Source organism: Zonotrichia albicollis, chromosome 10, assembly GCF_047830755.1.
Source record: "Zonotrichia albicollis isolate bZonAlb1 chromosome 10, bZonAlb1.hap1, whole genome shotgun sequence".
Taxonomy (NCBI): Eukaryota; Metazoa; Chordata; class Aves; order Passeriformes; family Passerellidae; genus Zonotrichia; species Zonotrichia albicollis.
Window position 1 is genome coordinate 16,159,945 of NC_133828.1, and position 20,245 is coordinate 16,180,189.

General features: G+C 38.2%; 1 protein-coding gene across 3 annotated transcripts in view; it reads right to left on the reverse strand.

Moving 5' to 3' along the window:
• The window catches only part of COL5A2 (collagen type V alpha 2 chain), a 129,565-nt gene that overhangs the window by 23,812 nt on the left and 85,508 nt on the right, over positions 1-20,245 (reverse strand). For all 3 annotated transcript variants that reach the window (XM_026793398.2, XM_074548171.1, XM_005486948.2), the window contains 16 exons: positions 20,145-20,177; positions 19,463-19,516; positions 15,845-15,955; positions 14,125-14,202; positions 12,163-12,207; positions 11,618-11,671; positions 10,955-11,008; positions 9,467-9,520; positions 8,620-8,673; positions 7,835-7,888; positions 6,753-6,797; positions 5,760-5,813; positions 4,843-4,887; positions 2,487-2,540; positions 595-693; positions 78-122 (listed from right to left, as the gene is read on the reverse strand). In XM_026793398.2, coding sequence (XP_026649199.2) covers positions 78-122; positions 595-693; positions 2,487-2,540; positions 4,843-4,887; positions 5,760-5,813; positions 6,753-6,797; positions 7,835-7,888; positions 8,620-8,673; positions 9,467-9,520; positions 10,955-11,008; positions 11,618-11,671; positions 12,163-12,207; positions 14,125-14,202; positions 15,845-15,955; positions 19,463-19,516; positions 20,145-20,177 — 933 coding nt within the window. The remainder of the gene's footprint in view (positions 1-77; positions 123-594; positions 694-2,486; positions 2,541-4,842; positions 4,888-5,759; positions 5,814-6,752; positions 6,798-7,834; positions 7,889-8,619; positions 8,674-9,466; positions 9,521-10,954; positions 11,009-11,617; positions 11,672-12,162; positions 12,208-14,124; positions 14,203-15,844; positions 15,956-19,462; positions 19,517-20,144; positions 20,178-20,245) is intronic.

Sequence of the window (20,245 nt, forward strand, 5' to 3'; positions counted from 1 at the left end):
AAGGAAACACCATCAAAACAAGGAAATAAAAGAAATTAACTTACACAGTTTCTTCAACAGGAAATATGATTACTTACAGTAGGGCCTTTTGCACCAGGGGAACCATCTGTCCCTTCAGCACCCTAAAGATAAGGTACCAATCATTAGAAATCATTTTAATGAGATGGGCATCAATCACAAAAGCAGAAGATAGTTATTTTACCCACTTTGCAAGACCAGAAAATAAAGGTTGTTAAATTAATGTGGCACATATGCAAATGCTAAAAAGAGCAATAAAGCATGCAAGTTAATGTAATTTTTAATGCTGAAGATTTTATGTTTAAACTTATGTTTTAAAGGACTTTGAGGATTGAGAGTGTATTGAGATTGTGCAACTTCCAGTTTTTCAACTTGTAATAAAATAACAAATAGTTATTGTCAATAAAATTAGCACAAAACAAAGGAACGAGACCTCTTTTCCTTGGAAAAGAAGGTAATTTGATCAGAACACTGTTGTCAGGTACTAAAAACCTGGTACAGGGGGCACTAAAAACCCCCATAAACAGATGAACATGCATAAGCTGAGCACTGAGGAACTCAATTCAATGTACTTACAGGAAGACCTTGTGACCCAGCTGGGCCCTGAGGACCTGTTTCACCTCTTTGTCCTTGAGGACCTTCAGGACCTCGAGGACCTGTTGGACCTGCTTCACCCTAGGATTCCACACGAGAAGACAATTTCAGATTATTTTGCTCTAAAATGCAACACTATAAAGTAATTCAAGAGGAATACTGAGCTTATAACAGGAAAGCAATTAATGTTTCAAATAGTTTATTACCCTTAAAATGAAATTTTGCTTACCTAATTTTGCTTCTGTTACTTCTAGGTGAATGCCAACATTAAAAGTATAGACAGGATTTTTTCTTAATATGTACAAGACAAGGAAACTTTGCAGAAAAGCAGCACTATCCAGGAGTCCAAATAGTATCAAGAACAGACCTGTTTCCCTAAAATCTCACAAAGCATCTGTAATTGTATAAGTTTTTTCTACCTTCATTAACAGCAAGGCTGTTAAGATTTAGATATGGCAACACATCTGGGATTGGTTGATTTGGTTTGATGTTTTGTTTTGTTTTTTGCACAGCACAGATGAACTCACTGTTAGAGAAACTACATTAAACATCAAATCCCTGTAAGATTAGACTGGATGATAAAAAATTCCTCCCAGCATCTTCTTTGAATTTTAATTTTATATAGGAAATATGCCTTTTGGAACTGATGGCTGTTAATATCACATCTTCATAAAACAAATCTACATCTTGGTTGTATAATCTGCTGAGCTTTTATGAGTTCAACTATTCCAGTTTTACATCATCTGATGATCAAACTGAAGGTAGCTTCTATTTTTCAAAAGCTTTAAATGATTTATCACATGACAGCTTTTTTAAACATTTCCTTAGGTAAAATCATGCTGAACCATACTAAAACATTTTAAGACATGCACTACAAGGGCTGTCATATAACTGCACACTCCTCTTGTCTAGACTGTGCTTTTTCCAAGAAAGGTTGGAGCAGTTGGAGCAGATGATCCTAGAGGTCCCCTTGTAATCTGCTATTCTATGACTCTATGATTAAGTTGATACTGTTATTAAGACTTGTTTCCAAACAGTGTCATGATTCTTGCCAGCTTAACAACAACACAAAAACATCTGCTGATCTTGGCTACCTGACCAATTGAGAGTTTCCTCTTGTATAACATTTTCTTATCATGTTTTAGGGTTTTAGGAGTGTAAAGGGACAAAGAGGAGCAGCTGGATGCAGGGCATGTATAAGAACTATAAGGAAGCGGTATGAGTTGTCTTTTCTATCTCTGAAGACATTGACTCGAAGCTAAGAAGTCAAAAAAAAAAAAAAAACCAAAAACAAGACTTTCTTGCAAAGCAAGAGAGGGAGCTGGCACATAGAGAGTTTTTCATTTCCCAGCCAATCACTCCAAGCCACAAAGGTAGTACCTGAGTACATGTAATTGGCTCTGTTGTGATGAACTGCACATCTCTGTTGGGGTACAGGCATTTCCCTCTTACCAGTCTAGACCATCCCAAAAAGTGTTCTTGGCCAAAACTAGAAGTTTCAGCACTAGAAGGTCCTGCCTCCATATTGTCTTCAACTTTCCCTCCCAACCTCACTTTTAGCAATGTATCTTGCCATTCTTTGAATATTCTGGACAAGATTCCTGAAGCACAGCCTGGCAGTCATCTTATAATCACCCCTTGACATGAGCAAAAGGGAAAGCAAAGTATCTTAAAGTATCTTAACAGTGGTGAATTGCAATTGCTTCATTTGGCTTTGGGTTTTATCTTCTGTCTGAAGGTCTTAATTAAGACTGATTTCACAACAGCTCCTGGGGATCTGTACATGTCAGCCTGAGCTCTGTGCAGTCTAGTAGACATTTCTAGTTATGTGTTGTTAGACATTTTAAAAAAGACAGTTTTTTTTTTTTTTTTACCTTTATGCCAGGAATACCAGGAAAACCTGGAGATCCAGTTATGCCAAGTGGGCCCTAGAAAAGACAGACACAAAACTGTTATTCAATGATTTAGATCACACAGATCAGTATCTCATCACTGGGTAAATGTGGTTCTAGAATTACCTGTATTTTTTAGTCATAAAACATTTGTTTATAACAAAACCAAAATAACTGTAAATAACAGGTTTTTAAGAGATACATATACATTTTATGGAATTATGGTGCAGTTCTTTAATAATGTGTTTGCTGACTTCAGCAAAGCTACAGCTCTTGATTCACCTATTAATGCCTGAATTGCAATGTACACAATTCACAGTGAACAACTATAGAATTAAGATTCCTAAATTCACAGGCAAATTCATTTGAAAGCTGTAAAACACAGACCTTGTATCAAAATTTCAGGGCTAGGGAGATAAAGATGTTTCCATTTCCATAATGTCTCTTGTGCTGTACAAGACATTCAAGAGAACTCTCTACTGTATTGCAAAGGCTTGGGAGGGCGGCACACAGTGGTTATCAATACTCACTGCAACACTGGTCCCAGATAATTCCTTTTTATCTTTTCCTGATTTTCTGTCTTTTTGTAAAATATGATTCATGCTGAGAAAAAATGTTCTATCTAATAAAGCTCTCCTGACAAACTTAATCAGAACAATCTGTCCCACTGAGCATTAATTACAGACAACATTTCTGCCGTGACCTTGCACTGGATTTCTACAGAACTGATGCAACAGCTCACCAAGTATATTTTTGAAAACCTATGTCCCAGTTTATTGAATCACAAATAAAGTCTGCCAAATCTCTCTCTTGTTGCAGGAAGAGTTCCAGGATTAAGCTGTACCACTGCACTGACCCAAATAACAACACATTTCAGTAAGGCTTTCTCCAGTGAAAAACATGTGCATTAAGGACAAGTATCTCCCTTGTGACACTTGTTGGGATTTTCCAAAAATATTAGCCAACCACTTATCATGTCCAGTGAAGCTGAGCTCACATTTTATGCCAAAGAAAAATTACAAGCTTCATGTAAAACCTCACAACTTGCCACCCAGCTTCTTTTAACTTTATAGTTTGTTTTAAATACTGAAAAAAAAAAATATTTTCTTTGTCTGAAAGGTTCTCGTAACAACTAACCTTTCCTTCATGATACACTAAATAATTGAGTTGTGTAGCTTTTAGGCACCTACACTCATCATTTGAGCTTCTATTACAGTTAATTATTTCTTAATGAAGTGTTTAATAAAACAGTCTGTTCATTAAGATGACACAGGTAAATGAAGTTTTCTCAGAACTTTGTCACAAGTAAATAAAGAGTATGCACAGAATGAAATTCTAACTGCAAGCAGGTGTGGTTTAGGGTTTTGAGGGTTTTTTTTTGTGCCGTGATTTTGGGATGTTTGGTTGTTGGTTTTTGGTTTTTTCTAAGCTGAACATCACAAAATGGTAAAGGCTGACTATATCAATGGGTAGAAGCTGTTATCCATAACCTAGAAGTGATGCTTTCAGAAAAAAAAGCAAACATAAAAACCACATTTTTAAAATGGAAGTTGGCCTTGCACAAATAGTACAAAACCATCACCAGTTTTCCCATACAAAAGCAAGGCAAAATTAACTGTGTGTTAGAAACATCCCCCACTCATGTGAATTCACACAAATGTATTCTGCAAATGCAGAGAGATTGGGCTGTGGGATCAAAACCAACATTTCTGCACTGACAGTGTGAGTGGAAACAGCCATGTCTTCCTCTGCAGCCCTGCTGCCATGGTGGGAGAACTTCAACAGCCCTGCAAGCCAGGCTTTCTCAGCTTGGCAGACATTCAGACACAGGCCTCTGTCCTTCAGTTCAAACAGTGACTGTCCTTAATTAAAAGGCCCTTTTACACATCTGGTAATGGAACAATTGCAGGGAGCAAGTTGTGCTATCAGTGAGCGCCTTTCTTCTTGCTGACAACAAGCCTCATTTGCCAGCTTTGCAAGTGAAGGAAGATAACATTCAATTATGACCTGCCTTAGAGTGCAGTGCATGCACTTGGGCATTTCCTCCCCACCATATGGGCTCCATAAGAGCAGCAGAGCATCACCTCCCCAGGAGAGGCTATGGCCAACTCCTCTGCAAGTTAAAACCTTTAGATGAAGTAAACTACAGAGGAAAATTTTGCAGAGGGCAGCACTAAAACTAAAATGAGTAGAACAAGGAATCATTCTCAGATAATTAATTCCAGGTGCACTTAACTGATACCAGCAACTGCCAACTTTTTTCTTTTTTTCTGGGAGTGTCAAAAGGCAAGTGGAAATACAGAGTGAAAAAGTGGTTGATTGAGAACCAGTCACTTACCATTGGGCCTGGCTTCCCAGGCATGCCATGCTGGCCACGTCCACCCTAGACAGGAAAATAGAAAACACAGAGCATTTGTAAGAACTCTACCTACTTTTTAATTATTTATTGTCAGCATTTGTGATAAAACTATATATACTAAGATGGTTGAAGAAATGATGGATTGCACATTCCTCCAAACACTGGCATGGAAAACTTCTGGAAGAAATTATGCTCCCATTTGAGTTAATGGATTTCTCTATTTTCAGAAAGGACAATATTTTGAGAGTGTCATTGTATGGGGCACATGACACAAGTGGATCATATAAAAGCAATGGGGAGAAATGCCAGATAAACAATACTTGACACTGGATGTAAAAGCAGCAAGATGAAAGTTCTAATTCAAATATGATCTCATGTCAAGGATAATCCCTCTTTTTGCTGAAAATCAAAATATTTTTAAGAAGATAGCCTTATTATCTGAAATTAAATTTTTCGATTTCATCTAAATTGAAATCTGAATTGAAAGACCTAATCTTAACTTTCATTTTAAACCTTTTTCCAGACAAAATTGAAACATTATTTCCTGTTCAGTAATTTTTGCTGAAAAGAATCTCTCACAAGAAATCCAACAGAAACATAGAAGACATTTTCATATCCCAGAAATCCGTGCTGTGAGGGTATCTGGACTTATGGGCAGCTCTGCTATGAGAAGTTACCATATAGTTACCACTCTCATTTTGAAACTGTTTTTAACTTTTAAATTTATGGTATAGATCTCACCCCACAAACCTGCTTAGCCCTAACTTGCTTAAGCTATAGCAGAGCTCACAACATCAGTGACTGGCAAGTCACATGAACTAACACTTTCAGGCTCAGAGATTTAAATTTAAGTTAACAAGAGAGGAATTACAAGAGAGAAGGAAGATTCTACTTACAGGGGCACCCTGTGGTCCAATTCGTCCTCTTTCTCCTGGTATTCCCCTAGGTCCCTTGAAGAAAGAACAAAAAGTGCATTATTCAGGAGGTCACCATGTCAAAATAAAAAAGGGTTGTTTTTTTCACCCCTGCAGGAGTAACTTATCTTGTCCTATAGCAGAAAAGAAGTAGCAGCTCATAAAAATCCTTACAGCTTCACAGGCTTGCCCAGTGGAAATTCAATAAACTGTAATTTCTGTTTTGCCCTTCCAACAGTATATCCAGTTTTAAACACATTAGAATAAATTCTTTATATATTTACTAGTGACAATAATGCAACTTCTTTCACTAAACCTCATTCACAAATTAGATTCCACTTCAGGGATATTAAATTCTACATACAGCATAGTGCTTCACAGGGAGATGCCATCAGAAAGAGGTTTTACTTCCAGGAGCACTGCTGAGAGTCAATTTTTGTAATGTAACACTACTCATGCACATTCAGTTGTCCAAAACCACATCTGAATGAAAATTATTCTAAAAAAAAGTTTCTCCATTTCACTTCCAGGTCATGCATATTTATCCTCACCATAACCTCCAAAATCCTCTGTCCATGGTTTTCTTAGCCAGTTCATTCCTGATCTAAATTACTCCAGTTCTACCTCAGAGCAACCCAAGCCAGTATTTCTCACGTTAAAATCACTCCATATGAGGCATCAACATGCAAAAGAAAACACTATCACCCTACACTTATGTGAATTGGGAACCATCACCACACCTACAGCCAAGTCTCTGCTGGGCTTTCTGATTTACCATTATTACCTATGTCTGTGAATGGAGGGGAGGAACAGCATACAGCGGACCAAATTCACTGTCAGAGTAACAGAAACCAAGCCTTCATGAAGAGAAAGTTCAGCTCCACGAGCTCAAATACAAATATCAAAGCCCTGCAAATCCCACTGGCAGTAGTATTGACAATCACTTCTGCAACACCCAATGCATGTGACACTCACTAGAGGACCTGTTGGACCCATGGCTCCCGTTGGTCCAGACTCTCCCTAGAAAAAGAAATGAAATTGTTAGAGAAGTGGGTGAAAGGAAAATTGAGTCACATCTACCCCTGTCCTCTGTGCTGATGTTGGACCTCAGGGGCAGCTTTGCACAGGTACCTGTGTGCATCACACCTGGAAAGGACACTGCTCCCCACTCTGATGGAAATGCCATGTTTATGTGTTCCCAGTATTTATGTGTTCTCTGCCAAAACTGCTGCTGTTGTTGCCTCCACAGAAAGTGGTAGGCAATCTTAGGAAAGAAGTCTTTTCTTACACAAACTCTCCTTAACTACTAATCTCACACTTAAATTTAGATTTTGGAAGATTCACTTCATTTACTACTTTTTTAATCACAAGGAATAATTCTCTCCCATATCCAATTATCAACTATGCCAGGCCAAAAATGTTTCAGCATCAGAACTGATGAAAGTGGAAAAGCCTGAAAAAAGTGTTCTATTCCCTTTTAAAACATCTTTTAACCTATCTTGAAAGGACTGACTCCAGCTGGCTATCCTGCGTTACCACTGCTTTGATCTGAAGTTGTAAGAGTGGTGCAGTGCCAATGGAGATGAAAAATTCTGAGAATAAACTAATAAAACAGTCTGTTTGATTACAATACATCCCCTCCTCAATGCCTGTTTCTTTTAAGCCAATCTATCACAATTTAAAAGAGAAGAGTCAGGTTTTAGTTTTGCATTGCTTTATTTGATTATATTAAAAATGTTCAACTTGGTCCCATAGAGCCAACAAGAACCATGAACTGTCCAAGTGGAGAACTGCAAGATGTGCGTGGGCCCTTTGTTAACAGACTCTGCTGTTCAGTATCACACACATGTCACAAATGGAGCACTCAGCTCACCCAGTGACCCCTCACAGGCCTAAAGCAGCCCCAGCTGCAGCTGGGACTGGCACCTTTGAATTCTATCCCCCATACAAAGGTCAGAGAGGGTACAAAGCTGTGTTCAAAAGATCTCCTGCCTTTCAGGATTTTGGTATTACACAAAACATGCTTAATCATTTATTTGTTTTGGCCATAAACATACCTTTGCTCCAGCTGCTCCAATTTCACCTTTTGGACCATCAAGGCCTTTCAATCCCTGTGAGTTATAAAAATATAAAGAAATTTTATTTATATATGTACACACAGAGAGCGCTCCCACTATTATTGTTAAAGTAACTTGATATTAAAGTATCAAGAATGGATCTGAGGTGGTAAGAGTAAGAAAAGAAAAAATAAAGAAGAAAAAAAAAGATGGAATAAAAGTGGAATAAAAGTTTTTAAACATTTCCTAAATGGAAACCATTTGTACAAGGTACATTTCCCTGGATTTGGTTTCCTTTTTAAAACAAAGAAGTTTTTAAAAAAAAATCCTAAAACAACAAGGAGGAGGCTCTGAGCCATAGGAAACCAATTTATTCCTCCCTGAAGTAAAATTCTGGCCAGAAAACTTGGTAATTTGTAATCACTCCATGTTGCAAACATATCCACCTCTCAAGTTCTCCACCCTAATGTAAGACTTGCCAACAAAGTGAGAGAACTGTCAGGTTTGCGCCTCCTGAAGCTTGGCAGGGCTGGTGCAAGCTCCTTCCAGATTCCCAGAACATTTGAAATAGAGTAAAAAAGCACTGGAGCATGTAATACAAAGGTCAGCTTAAAGGGGAATTGTACTGATTTTCTGCAAGGTCCCCTTTCTCTCAAATGCCAGTATTTCTGCTACAGCTGCCTCGTCTGTAGTGTAGGCAAATTCTGCACAGATACAAAGGAAAATCTTCATTCTGAAAGTGCCAGGAAATATCATCTATATCAGAGGGAAACCTTGTCTCTTACCCGGTGACCCTTGAGACCTGGCAGACCAGGAGCACCAGGAAAGCCTCGAGGGCCCTAGGTAGGAAAAAAAAAAAAACACAAATATAATCCTGATTCTGCAGATAAACCCAGCAATCATGGTACTAACAGGGATAAGGGCAGCAGCAATACTAATATTGTTAACACTCCTTCACCTTCATCATAGTGAGGAACAGCATTTGAGCAGCTCACAGATGATACAGCCTTGAAGTTATTCTCAGCATGATACACATTTTCACTGATATTAAAAGCTTCATCATTTATATTGTTGTGTGATCAAAGTTCAAATTTCACCAAAATAATGAAATAAGATGAGTGGCAGGTCAAGTTTTGAGGGTTAATATGGACAAACATTAATTAATTAATTAATTAATTAGGCTGAGATCAAAACTCAGAGCAAACACTTAAAACGAACTAGAAACTCAGACCTGCAAACTGTACCTGTTCTTTCTTTCAGACTATGTCATTCCAGAAACATGATAAACAACTGCTACCAAAACATATTTAGCAACTAAACCAAAGCTCTCTTGCAATTAGCTTCCTACCAAGTTTCTCTGGAAAGGCTAACAGAAGTGCCTTGTGTAAGAATATTGGCAACATGAATTTAGAGCAGAAATCTCAGATAACAACAGTTATCCACTCAGCAACAAAGCAAACACCAGCCTGGAGCCTAGGAGTGAGCTAAGGACTTCAGATACCGAATGGCAGAACTTTGCACTCATAATGAAAAGCAATACTCATGAGTCACATCAGGATGAAGCAATAAGGAACCAGTATCATATAATGACATATGATTATTCTGCTAAAATTTCAATTATCATGCTCTTACTGGAGATCCTGGAAATCCAGGCTCACCGGTTTGTCCTGGTCTACCAGGTTCACCCTAAGGAAAGAGAAAAGGAACACATTAAAAGGAGATTTGAAAACGGACTTTGTTCATCATTCTTCCACTCAAACAAATGAGGACATTCACATCAGTATTATGCACTCTCTTTGCTGTAACAATGTCAGTGACATAAACCAACTGCATATGTGCCTAGCAAATGAGTATTAGGCACATTAACTCACAAAGGGTTTTTAACCAGGAACTGGAAAACTGAAGGCTGAACCCACAATGCATCTCAGTGATCAGGAGGTGGTGCTGCCACCTGGTTTTCCTGGGAATTAATGAGTCAACTTTCTGTCATCTTCACACAGAACATCAAATTGCTGTTATTTCCCACTGGAACAGCAATTTAAAACTACCTGCATTGTAGCTTGTGACTCTCCTTATGTTTTAATATATGTATAAATTCTAGGACAGTGACTATTTTCTGTGTATTGCAATAGGAAAAACAATACGGTGAAACCAACAAGTATATTTTGAAGATGAATCAAAGCCCACCAGAGTCACAGTCAAATATTCCTTTACATGCATCAGTCAGTTCAAATATACCCAGGGCATCAGAATGCAGGAATATGAAAGGCTTCAGAAAAATAATTTCAGGCCAGAGAGAAGGCAAAGGGCTTCACAAATGCAATTAAAGACACCCAAACAAAGGAAATGGGGGAAGTTCTTAGAGCAGTGTCAAGATTTGACTTCCCTACACTGAGAGTTAACTACTGCCAAGGATTCTTAACCTTGTACAGTTTAATGGGAAGGTAGCTGTTACACAATTAATTTCTATACTAAAATGGCATCTACAGTTTTCTAACTAATTTCCAAGCTATAAATTACAGTTAGATGGATTTTGTGTGATTTGCAAACAACTAACATACACCCACCAGTAAGGACTTGGGCTACTGTTGAACAGTACATATACACCCATATAATATATATAAAGCATACATTTTACATATATATGTATGCATACATGGATAAAGAAAAAAATCAGTTAGGAACATAATCAATTATCATTTTTAAAATAAATTAAACACTAAAATCTTATCCAGACACACATGCGTGCTGCCATTACAGCTCTTCTAACCCAACATGCAATCCCAAAAAAAAGGAGATGCCTCCAAGTGACTCCCTGTGATTTATTTTGAAGTTTGATTTCAAGACAGATTATCTCAGTTAAGAAGTTAGTGAGGCAAGAAATAGAGATGGTGCTAGACTTTAGGTATGATGATGACACGTAAGGAAAAGAAAGGAGGGGTTGGGAAATGGTTGCCAAGATTCACAGCTGAGATGCTGGATTTAATGAGGAGTACAATTACAAAGGAAAGCAGACAATAGTAGTTAGAACAGGCACATCTGCTGGTTAGTCACTGCCTCACAGATGCCAATGTTTGTTTTATTAAAAATAAAACAAGATACAAAGAATAACAAACTTACATCTTCACCAGGTTTGCCTGGAGGTCCCTCTGGTCCACGAGAACCAACTGGCCCCTAGGAAATAAATGTACTTGTTGAAAAGTCAGTTTAGCCATCATTTAAATATCTATTTACTCCATTTTAAAGTCTGGTTTTACAAAAACATATGTAGAAAAAGTAAGATTTTATGCCTAAGCACATTTGCTCAGCTTTGTGGTGCTCTTTCTAACCATCCTGACCCTAGAAAACCTGCATTTTATTATAAGAAAATACGGGATGGATTCTTTAGGAGAAAACCCCAAAACATTAAAAAACACAGTTGCTGTTTGCTTCAAATCTCTGGCTCTTGCTTTTACTTTTGAATCATTTTATGGCCTCAAAAAAATATTTTCATCATCCTTTGTGTAAGTTACACTATCAGGTCTGGTTTTACCACTGCCTAACCATTCTCAGGCCTGTGCTGGAAAAGTGAGAATGATTGTTTCTGATATAATCATTGCTATTCACATTCAAAACAACTCAAATTCACTGATCCATGACAACATGCTTTGAACACCACAACTCTTTGCTGAAGTTACTTAATAGTTACAGCTGAAACAACATGACAAGAATTCTGTTCTGAAATTAAAAAGTATAGCATATTTGCAATTCTGTTGTAGAAATGTTTGCATTAATTGGTCTTACCATAGGTCCTGGATCTCCAGGTTCACCAGGTGGGCCTGTGGGACCAGCACCACCCTAAAATTAACCAAAGATTAATACAGTTATAAATGCCAAATTTAAAATCCATGACCAGGAAAATCACAGTCTACGGCTGAGAGTCTGGATTCTAATTCAGAACCAGTTCACATTTCCATAGGAGTGAAAGTTGGATACTAAAACCCCTCAAGCTGTAGATAAATCTTGTGCCATATACAAACCCCACTGGAAACTTCACACCATGCCAATACTGAAACAAGAACAGTCTCCATTTTCATTGCTGCTCACTCATTAAAAAAACTAGTTGGGTTAAACCCTGTTAAAGATCTAATAAACTGTTCTTTTGGAGCCAATTCCTGTGTATAGAGTCCATCTGGAGAAGAGCCCTTGTTTAAATTCCCTTCTGGATGAAGGAGCACTCAGCCACAAGTCACTGAGGATGGACACTGCCCCAGAGATGCACAAATCCCCTCACCATGAGCTCTGCCTTCAGCTCTGGCCAATGTAATCCCCTCAGGTGAAGCACTCACTTGTTTTCCTTGGAGACCCTGAGGACCTCTTGGACCCACTGGACCCTGTTGAACACATAACTTGTTACACACTGGAAAACAACTTTCCCAAGCAAGATTCACCCTACAAAGGGAAAAATGGCCTGATAGTCACCACCAGCATTTCTACAGCCTGAAAGGTTTCTACTCAGAAAACTGGCGTTATAAAAAAAACACAAACAGATGTTGAATGAAATCTTCAAAGTCCAAAAGCCACAGGAGTGTAATTTCATTAGCAGCTGAAAATATGGACTTGGCTGCTTTCTCTAACCTCACAGTCTCTGGAATCACAATAACCAAACTGTCTGTCCAACTCCATGAAAAAAATGTAGTAACAAAATAAGAGTTGAGGGGAATAGTCTTCACTTGAAGGGAATGTTATTACTCAGATGAATCTCATAATGGAATCAATGACAAAATAAATTAATCTTCTTGTTCTCAGTCAAGATGAAAGGCAGTAATGAAAGGATGTGTTTAAATGTATCATACAAACCACCAAAAGAGCTTTCTAAATCATTGTGGTTAGTTACACAAAACTCAGATTGTCCCTTAGAAAATGCCATGGTACTTTTAGGAACAATCTCAAACCTAATTGTAACTTGTAAAAAAATATTATCTTACTTTTTAAATTAATTATCTTGGTTCTAGGAATACAAAAATATCTATAACAGACAACCGCTCATTTTGACAGAAATTTGAGACGTATGTCCTCTAAAATTCAATATTTTTTTAATAATTTTTAAAAAGCAAATGTAGAAGAGTTATCAATGGGCCATTAAAAAAAAGCTAATGAACATTAGAAACAAAACATTCTTTCAGCTATCAGTTACCCAGTTTACAAAGGAATGAAAAAAGAATGTCGCATAACATGCCAAAGAGCAAGTGAGTGCCAACCGACTTTAGCAGACTATATGTAAGGCCATAGATATATTAACATTAAATTTAATCATATTTGAGAATGATAAGAGGCAGTACAAGAGATGCAACACCTTGAGAAAAGCTGAGTGAAAGGATTAAGCAAAACAATGAAAGCAACAAAGCAGGGCGGACTTGTGGAACAAATCATTTTATGTTCAGAAAGTAAATTCACTGAAGAGAGACATTCACCATAAAGTTCTTTGAAGAAATCACTGCAAAAGTTAGTCCTAAGGTAAAGTATCAAATTATCTTTGGAACCCTTCATATGGCATTGGAACTGACTTTGAGCTACTAGTAGGGGCTTGGATAAGATTCAGGTGGGCAAACTCATGGGCAGTACAATCACTAAAGGATGGTTTCCTTCAGAATGGATGTTAAAAATACCAGCAAAGAGGGTAACAGTACTTCCAAGATATCAAATGTGAAGAGAGGTATTATTAAGAAACAACCCCAAGAGTTCCAGAAGAGATAAGTTAGGGTGGTGAAACAGCTCTCACAGACAACAGAAAATTTCAGTGTCACCATTAAGTCCCCAGGGCACTCACAGTGAAGAGCATATCTAAATAGTGAGGGATGCCAGTGCAAAAACTGGGCCCACTGGAGAGACAGGAAGTCTGTCTTGAAACAACAAAGCATAGATTTGAGTTAAGAGTTGGGTTTTTTTAATTATTTTTTTAATTATTACCAAAAAAATTTTTTTTAATTATTACCAAAAAAAAACCTGATTTGATGTCACATGTGAAAAGAAGATACATATTTGTTTATTCTGCTTTGTGTTATACCTGACAACTTCAAGTCACTCTGCATTGAGATGGTTTTTTCTCCTGTACCTTACTGTTAGTAGCTACTAAATTTAACAGAAAAACACTTTTTTTCCCCAGGTACTGTGCAAAACTCTAGTAGAATATATTGTACATCCAGGTTCAAGAGGCTCAGGAAGCTGTAGAGGATGAATTCCCTTCTGGGTTTTTGGACATGCACTCCACTTCCAGCATCTCTTACAGTACAGGGCTAATGTGGTCTTACCACTGCACCAGGCATCAGTCCCATCTGACTACCGAGTCCAGACTTCTCATCCAGTCCTGCCATCTGAGCTGAAAAGGGCTGGAAAAATAAGATGGGTGATTTTAGCTGTAAGTCATTGTGATGGTTTGTAAGGCAAAAATCCATGCAGCCACATCTTCATAATTTACCTTGCTTTTGCAGTGAAAACAGCTCAATCCTTGTTTCAAACACTAAATTAAAATTTGTCTCTCCTGTAAATTTCAGGTGTTTAAAGCTTCAAAGATTTATGATGATTATTCTATTTCCACTTTAATATTAAACAAGTATAAAATGACCAAAAAAGAGGAAAGCCTCCCACTAAATTAATTACGTTTTTTCATGACTTACAAATCTAGACCAAAATTGACATATTCCTTCATGTCTTCTAAGGCTTTTTTTTTTTTTTTTACTTATCATGCTTCAAGTTCAGCAATATCTTAAGATAAATGGAAATGTAACTGATTTCATGACAACAAATAAGAATTTTTTAACATCATGCCCTTATCCAGCAAAGCTGAAAGCCACTGCTGTTCCTATCAATTAACAGAGATCAATGTGCTAAAGGGAGAAACTTCAGTGTCCTCCTTCTTATGCAAGCAAATAGTTGAAATCAAGAGTTTTATTTTGCTTCATTCAGAGCCAGAGCCTCATTCACAGCAGGCCAGAGCTTACAGGGGCTGAGAACTAGCAACAGCTCAAATGTAGATTCAAATCTCCCAACATTTACAGTTAGTTCCTCATTAGATTGGTCCCCAAACACATTTTCTAAAGGCTGGAGATTGCCTGAGGTAAGAGACAGGTATACAAACAAAAAAGGTCCTAGATTTCCAGCCACACCTTTCTTCCATATTTTCTGTGGAATTCTATGTAGGATAACAGCCTTGCATCCATTATGGTACTTCTGTGATTCTAAGAGATTCCTGTGTGCTGAAGATATTTACTTGGGCTGAGTCTGCTGGACTCAGAGCTGCTGGGAAATGTGTCTAGGTCATGAAATGCTGCCCAAAGTTGCAAGCTATTGGCCGAACATGAATATTGCAGATTTTTGTCACTATAACTATTGTTTTCAGTAACATCTCAGGAACAATGGAATGAGAATCATAACAGGCATCAAAACAGCAATAAATGTGTGACTGATTACATTTGACAAATTCAAATATGTATTTAATTATCAACCATAATTAGTATCCAATAGAGGGAGGAGGAGAAAAAAAGTTTTGCAGAACATCTTATCTGTATCTATAAGGCTGGTTAGCACTGCTTTCACAAACAATTTCTCAATCTTCTCAGTGTTTGTCTGAATACTTCCAGCAAGAAATATTATCAATCACATTTTAGTTTCTCTCACTAGTTATTTCTAATTCATTTATCTTAATTTTCACTTTTCTATGTTCCTAATTTGGTGCACTCATTTCCTCTGTACTATTGCTCAGATGCCTTGGATGGTGGAAGTAAAAGAACCCTTGTAGTGGTTCTAGATTAGGGCAGTTTGGCTTTTCTAGATGCTAAAACCTGCTGTGAAAGGTGCATCCTTTCCCAGGTTTCTCACATTGAGCTTGTCCCAGCTTTTGGCAGAATTTACTGCCCCTCATGACTGGCAGACAGGGAAGTGTGGGCACAGTGTTCCAAAGGCAAGTCACCATTTATATCACATGGATCTGGTCTAACACTTCACTTTGAGCTAGAGCAAATGTAAACTTACCCTGCTTATTCCATCTGGTCCTGGGTGAGTGGGATGCCCTGGAGGACCAGGGTCACCAGGCTGGCCAGGGATACCAGGTTCCCCATCAATCCCTTGAGGACCACGAGGACCCTATAAAGAAAATCAGGAATGCTAGCAGTGTGCAAAAGTATTCACTGAAATCATTGTAACTGGCAAACACCTGCCTCTTTGGGATAAATCTGCATTTCTACAGAAAGATCTTCAAAAAAAAAAACATCCCTAAGCTCTGTTCCCACCTTCCGATCAGAAGCACTGACTGAAATTTATCATCAATCCAACACTGAAGTAAACTGTAGTAATTTCTATCACAGGGTTTTTTAGAAACTCAGGCTTTTGATCATTCCACAGTAGAGTATACTATTCCTGAAAAACTTTTGGCTTTGCTCACTGTATAGAATGAAGTTAATTCACTTCTAAAATGAGTACAGCTCAGGTAAGTGTAAATATACACAGAGGCTTAAGAAACTCCAGAGTTATGCTGGATTTTTAAAGCCTGCTTGACATCATGAATGGTTTGGCCAGTTCATAGCACTGTTGAATTCTCAACACAGTTGTAATGTCAGAAATGCAGGGAAAGTTACCTGGTGTTGAAGTCACCTCTAGCCAGTATTTACAGAATAGGTTAGAGCCCATCCTGTGGCTCTTATTTTAATGTGTCTCCCACTTTTAATTCCTAAACTGCACTCAACTTGTCTAAGAACTGAGTTAAATATGTAGGCAACTAATAAAACATTAGTGCAACAAAATGGGTAGTAATGGGACCAATACAGACATGCTTTAATCATAAATACAGATTTTTAAAGTGCTTGATGCTACTTTTCTTCATTAGAATAACATTCTTGACCAAGGAAAGAAAAGGTTTTAGACTATGGAATGAGCTCTTCCATTTTAAGGATTCCTTAACATGGACTTTTAGAAGCCTGGCTCACTGAGTCATCTTTTCAAACACAATTAACAATCAGATTGCCAGAATTTCCATGAGGTGAGGGCTGTGTCTGCCACACATTTCAGTGGAATTTATGTCTCAAGTGGTATGGTTTGAACCAGCATGGCTCACAGAAGGAGCAGTGAATAGATGGTATTCTGAACAAATGAGAAGGTCTGTGCATGTTGGATGGAAGAGAAGGTTTCAGCACAAAACTTCATTCTTAAATATATCCACTATAAACACAAGTGCACACTGCCAAACCTAAAAGTCCTTACTATCCCAAGGAGGAAAAGAATGAGATACCTTATTTGTTTGTTCTCAAAACAAAAAGAAAACAAAGCTAAGTATTAGAGAAAAAAAAACCTACAAAACCACAGCTGGCTATAAAGAATTTGGCAAGTCTATGTCCTTGCTGATTTTCAATACCCACATAAAACATCTTAACAAAATCTAATAGATAACAAAGCCTTTTAAAAATTCTTTTTACAAAAGGACCTACTTTTTAGTCACCAAAACTCAAGCTGGTTCAAGAGCAAAAATGCAACTACTTACCTCAAAAAGTAAGTAACTAGTGGTATATAACCAGTTTGGTGGGTTTTTAATAAAACATTGATTATAATTTTATTTTACACCATTTATATATTCATAGGTATACAAAAAAGCCCTTTCATTTTCTTTCACCAGTTGAAAGTCAATGAGGTTTAAAAAAAAAAAAAAATGGAAGAGGAAAAAGGAAAAACATTCTCACAAATGCCACGAGGTGGCACCCTTTAAACACAATTTTCTCATTCTGTTCCACCATTGCTGCTGGTCAGGAAACAATTAAAGGTTTTGCTTGTAATAAAATAAAAGGAAAAAGAAGCTCACGGTAGGACACTCCCAAATTTCTATTTACTTAAACTGCTACTGCAAGTAAAATTGAGTGCAAATCCACATGGAAAGAGAAACATATGAATGAGTCTGAGGATGTCCAAGTTTATTTTCTGTCCTCAAAAGACCATTTGTTAACAACTAAAATGTCATCATGCTCCAAAACTCCCCCTCCCTAGATGCATTCTGAAAATGCAGCCATACTATTCCCTAGCTGTCTCTCACTGTTACACTAACAAGAATCTGGTGTAAAAAGTATGCTAATATTCCTGAATCCTTTTACATCCAAGGGTCCTGCTTTTGTAAAAGGTGGAGATCCACAGCAATGTTGAGTTCTTTCTGCTCACTAGTCAGCAGGAGCCTGACATTATAGAACAACAAAAAACAATCTGAAGAAATAAATAAACAGCTTGGAAATGTGCTTAGTGCACTAGCAACGTCCCCAGTCAGTAATGTATTTAACCAGATTCATTTTACAAGAGCGGTCTGTAGAAGATTATCTGCTCCGTGAGGGGTTTTTTTCATAATATAAACTGCAGGTGTGAGCTAACATTTATTTTCCACAAGTGAAAATAAGCCCCTGCACTAGCAGTCTGTCTCAGTGCTCTTGGTCTCAGACCCACACTCTGGCACACACACAGCTCATCAGAACCTATGATGGAACTTTTGCAAAGAAGCTGACTGCTTCTCAGTCCTGTGTTATTCCTTGAAAGCTGAATAATAACCTGTGTCAAAAGGACTCAAAGCCATTTACAGCCTTTTGGGATTTTAGGTGCTTGTGGCCACCAACCACTCTGTAAACACACAAGGGATGAATGGCAGGGAATCAGAATTTATTTAGAATCTCATTGGCAATACTGCACATAAGGAAAGCACTTCAGACACAGCCTCATTCAGAAAACACAAGTCAAGATTTCTCTGTGCACCCCAAGACTGCACAAGGACTCCTAGAGTTCTATTAAGCATTTTGATACTCATACTTCTGACAAATGTCTTCTGGAGATCTGAAGAGCAGCAGTGGCTTGGCAAGCATCTCAGAGAGGCTGCACATTTCCTGCACTGCTTTAACAACGTCATTACCACCTCCAGACAACAGGCACAAGCTGGAAACAGGGCAAGGGAGTCTGGGTTAGGCCTATGCCTAATCTCAGTATTGGCTTGCTCTCTCCTGAGGGGTAGGAAAATACCCACATTGAAATTACAATGATTCAATTCTCAAATCTGCTTTTAGTAGCTTCTGTTCTTCAACCTAGCTTTTTGAAAAGCAACATGTCATCTGGGGTATTTTCAAGCACTCCTTTTTGGCCTTTCTGTGGTTCTCCGCATGTAGACACCAAAATTCCCTTATGAAGTCTTTATTTCCACTGAGCAATCCTGGTTACATTATTCACCAGCATACCAACAAATGTAGTCACATATTAACTCCTGCTCACTTCTGAGCTTCCTGCAGAGCTCTGAGCCACGCAGCTCACACTGCTTCTGCTGCACAGCAGTCACCAGCAAGCAGCCATCGAGTTCTAATCAAGGGAATGTGATGTTCTAGCTCTGTCTGAGAATGTTTGTTGAGAAAGTATGGCTGTGGTGGAATTACTGCTAAACCTCTGTCCATTTCTCAAAATATTCAGGTTTCAATCTACCCCAGCAATGATGAAGTACAAATGTTTTCCTCTTTGTTACCTGATTCCTGGAAAATACGAGGACAGTTTTGGTAACTCTAGAAGACACAGAAACAGTTTAAAGCCATTTAATCTTTTGAAGTTGCTTCAGGTACTTTATTTCTGAGATATTCAATAACTTACAGGTCTTCCCTTTGGTCCTCGTTCTCCTCGTGGACCTTGTGAGCCTGGAGGTCCCTAAAAGAAAGACCAGAAATATTAAGTCTCTTTTAAACTACCTAATGATTTAAAAAGCTCTGCAAATATGAAATCCAATGCTTATTTGAAAATTAATTTGTCAGTCTTTTCCTACATCATCATGAAGACAACAGCTATAATAACCAAGTATTCAATATTTCTTCTCAAGTGGACATTGCCTGAAGGGAGTAAAACCATGATGCAGAGATCTAAAAAATGGTTTCATTTCTCATGTGCTGCACAGGTTAATCCAGCAAAGGTCTTCTGAATGCTGGGTTTGAGACACTCTTCCTGCTTGTCCAGGACTGCTCTATGCTCAGCCACAGCATGGACCATCCTGCAGCTCCTCCTGCTCCTGGCTGGAGAGGCATTCACCCAGTACTAAGACCTTAGATGTCCATGTGCTACAAGCACACACCCATTCTACTCTGGGCATGGGTTGACCTGACACTGGTAAAAACATCCTATCATCTTCTTGCCTCCTCAGAGCCAGTGGCTCTGCAGATAGCACCCACTGAGGCATGGAAGAATCCAGAATCCTCCTTACATCACCCTCCCAACACAAAGCAGGCATGGCAGGCAGTGGCAGATGCCTCATCAGAGAAGCAGAAGATCAAAAAGTACTCACGGCTGGTCCCGGGCGGCCTCGTATGCCTGAAACCTAGAGCAGGGAACATAAATTAAAGTCACCACAAGTCACGGCTGCATCTGTCCTCACTGCCCTACAGA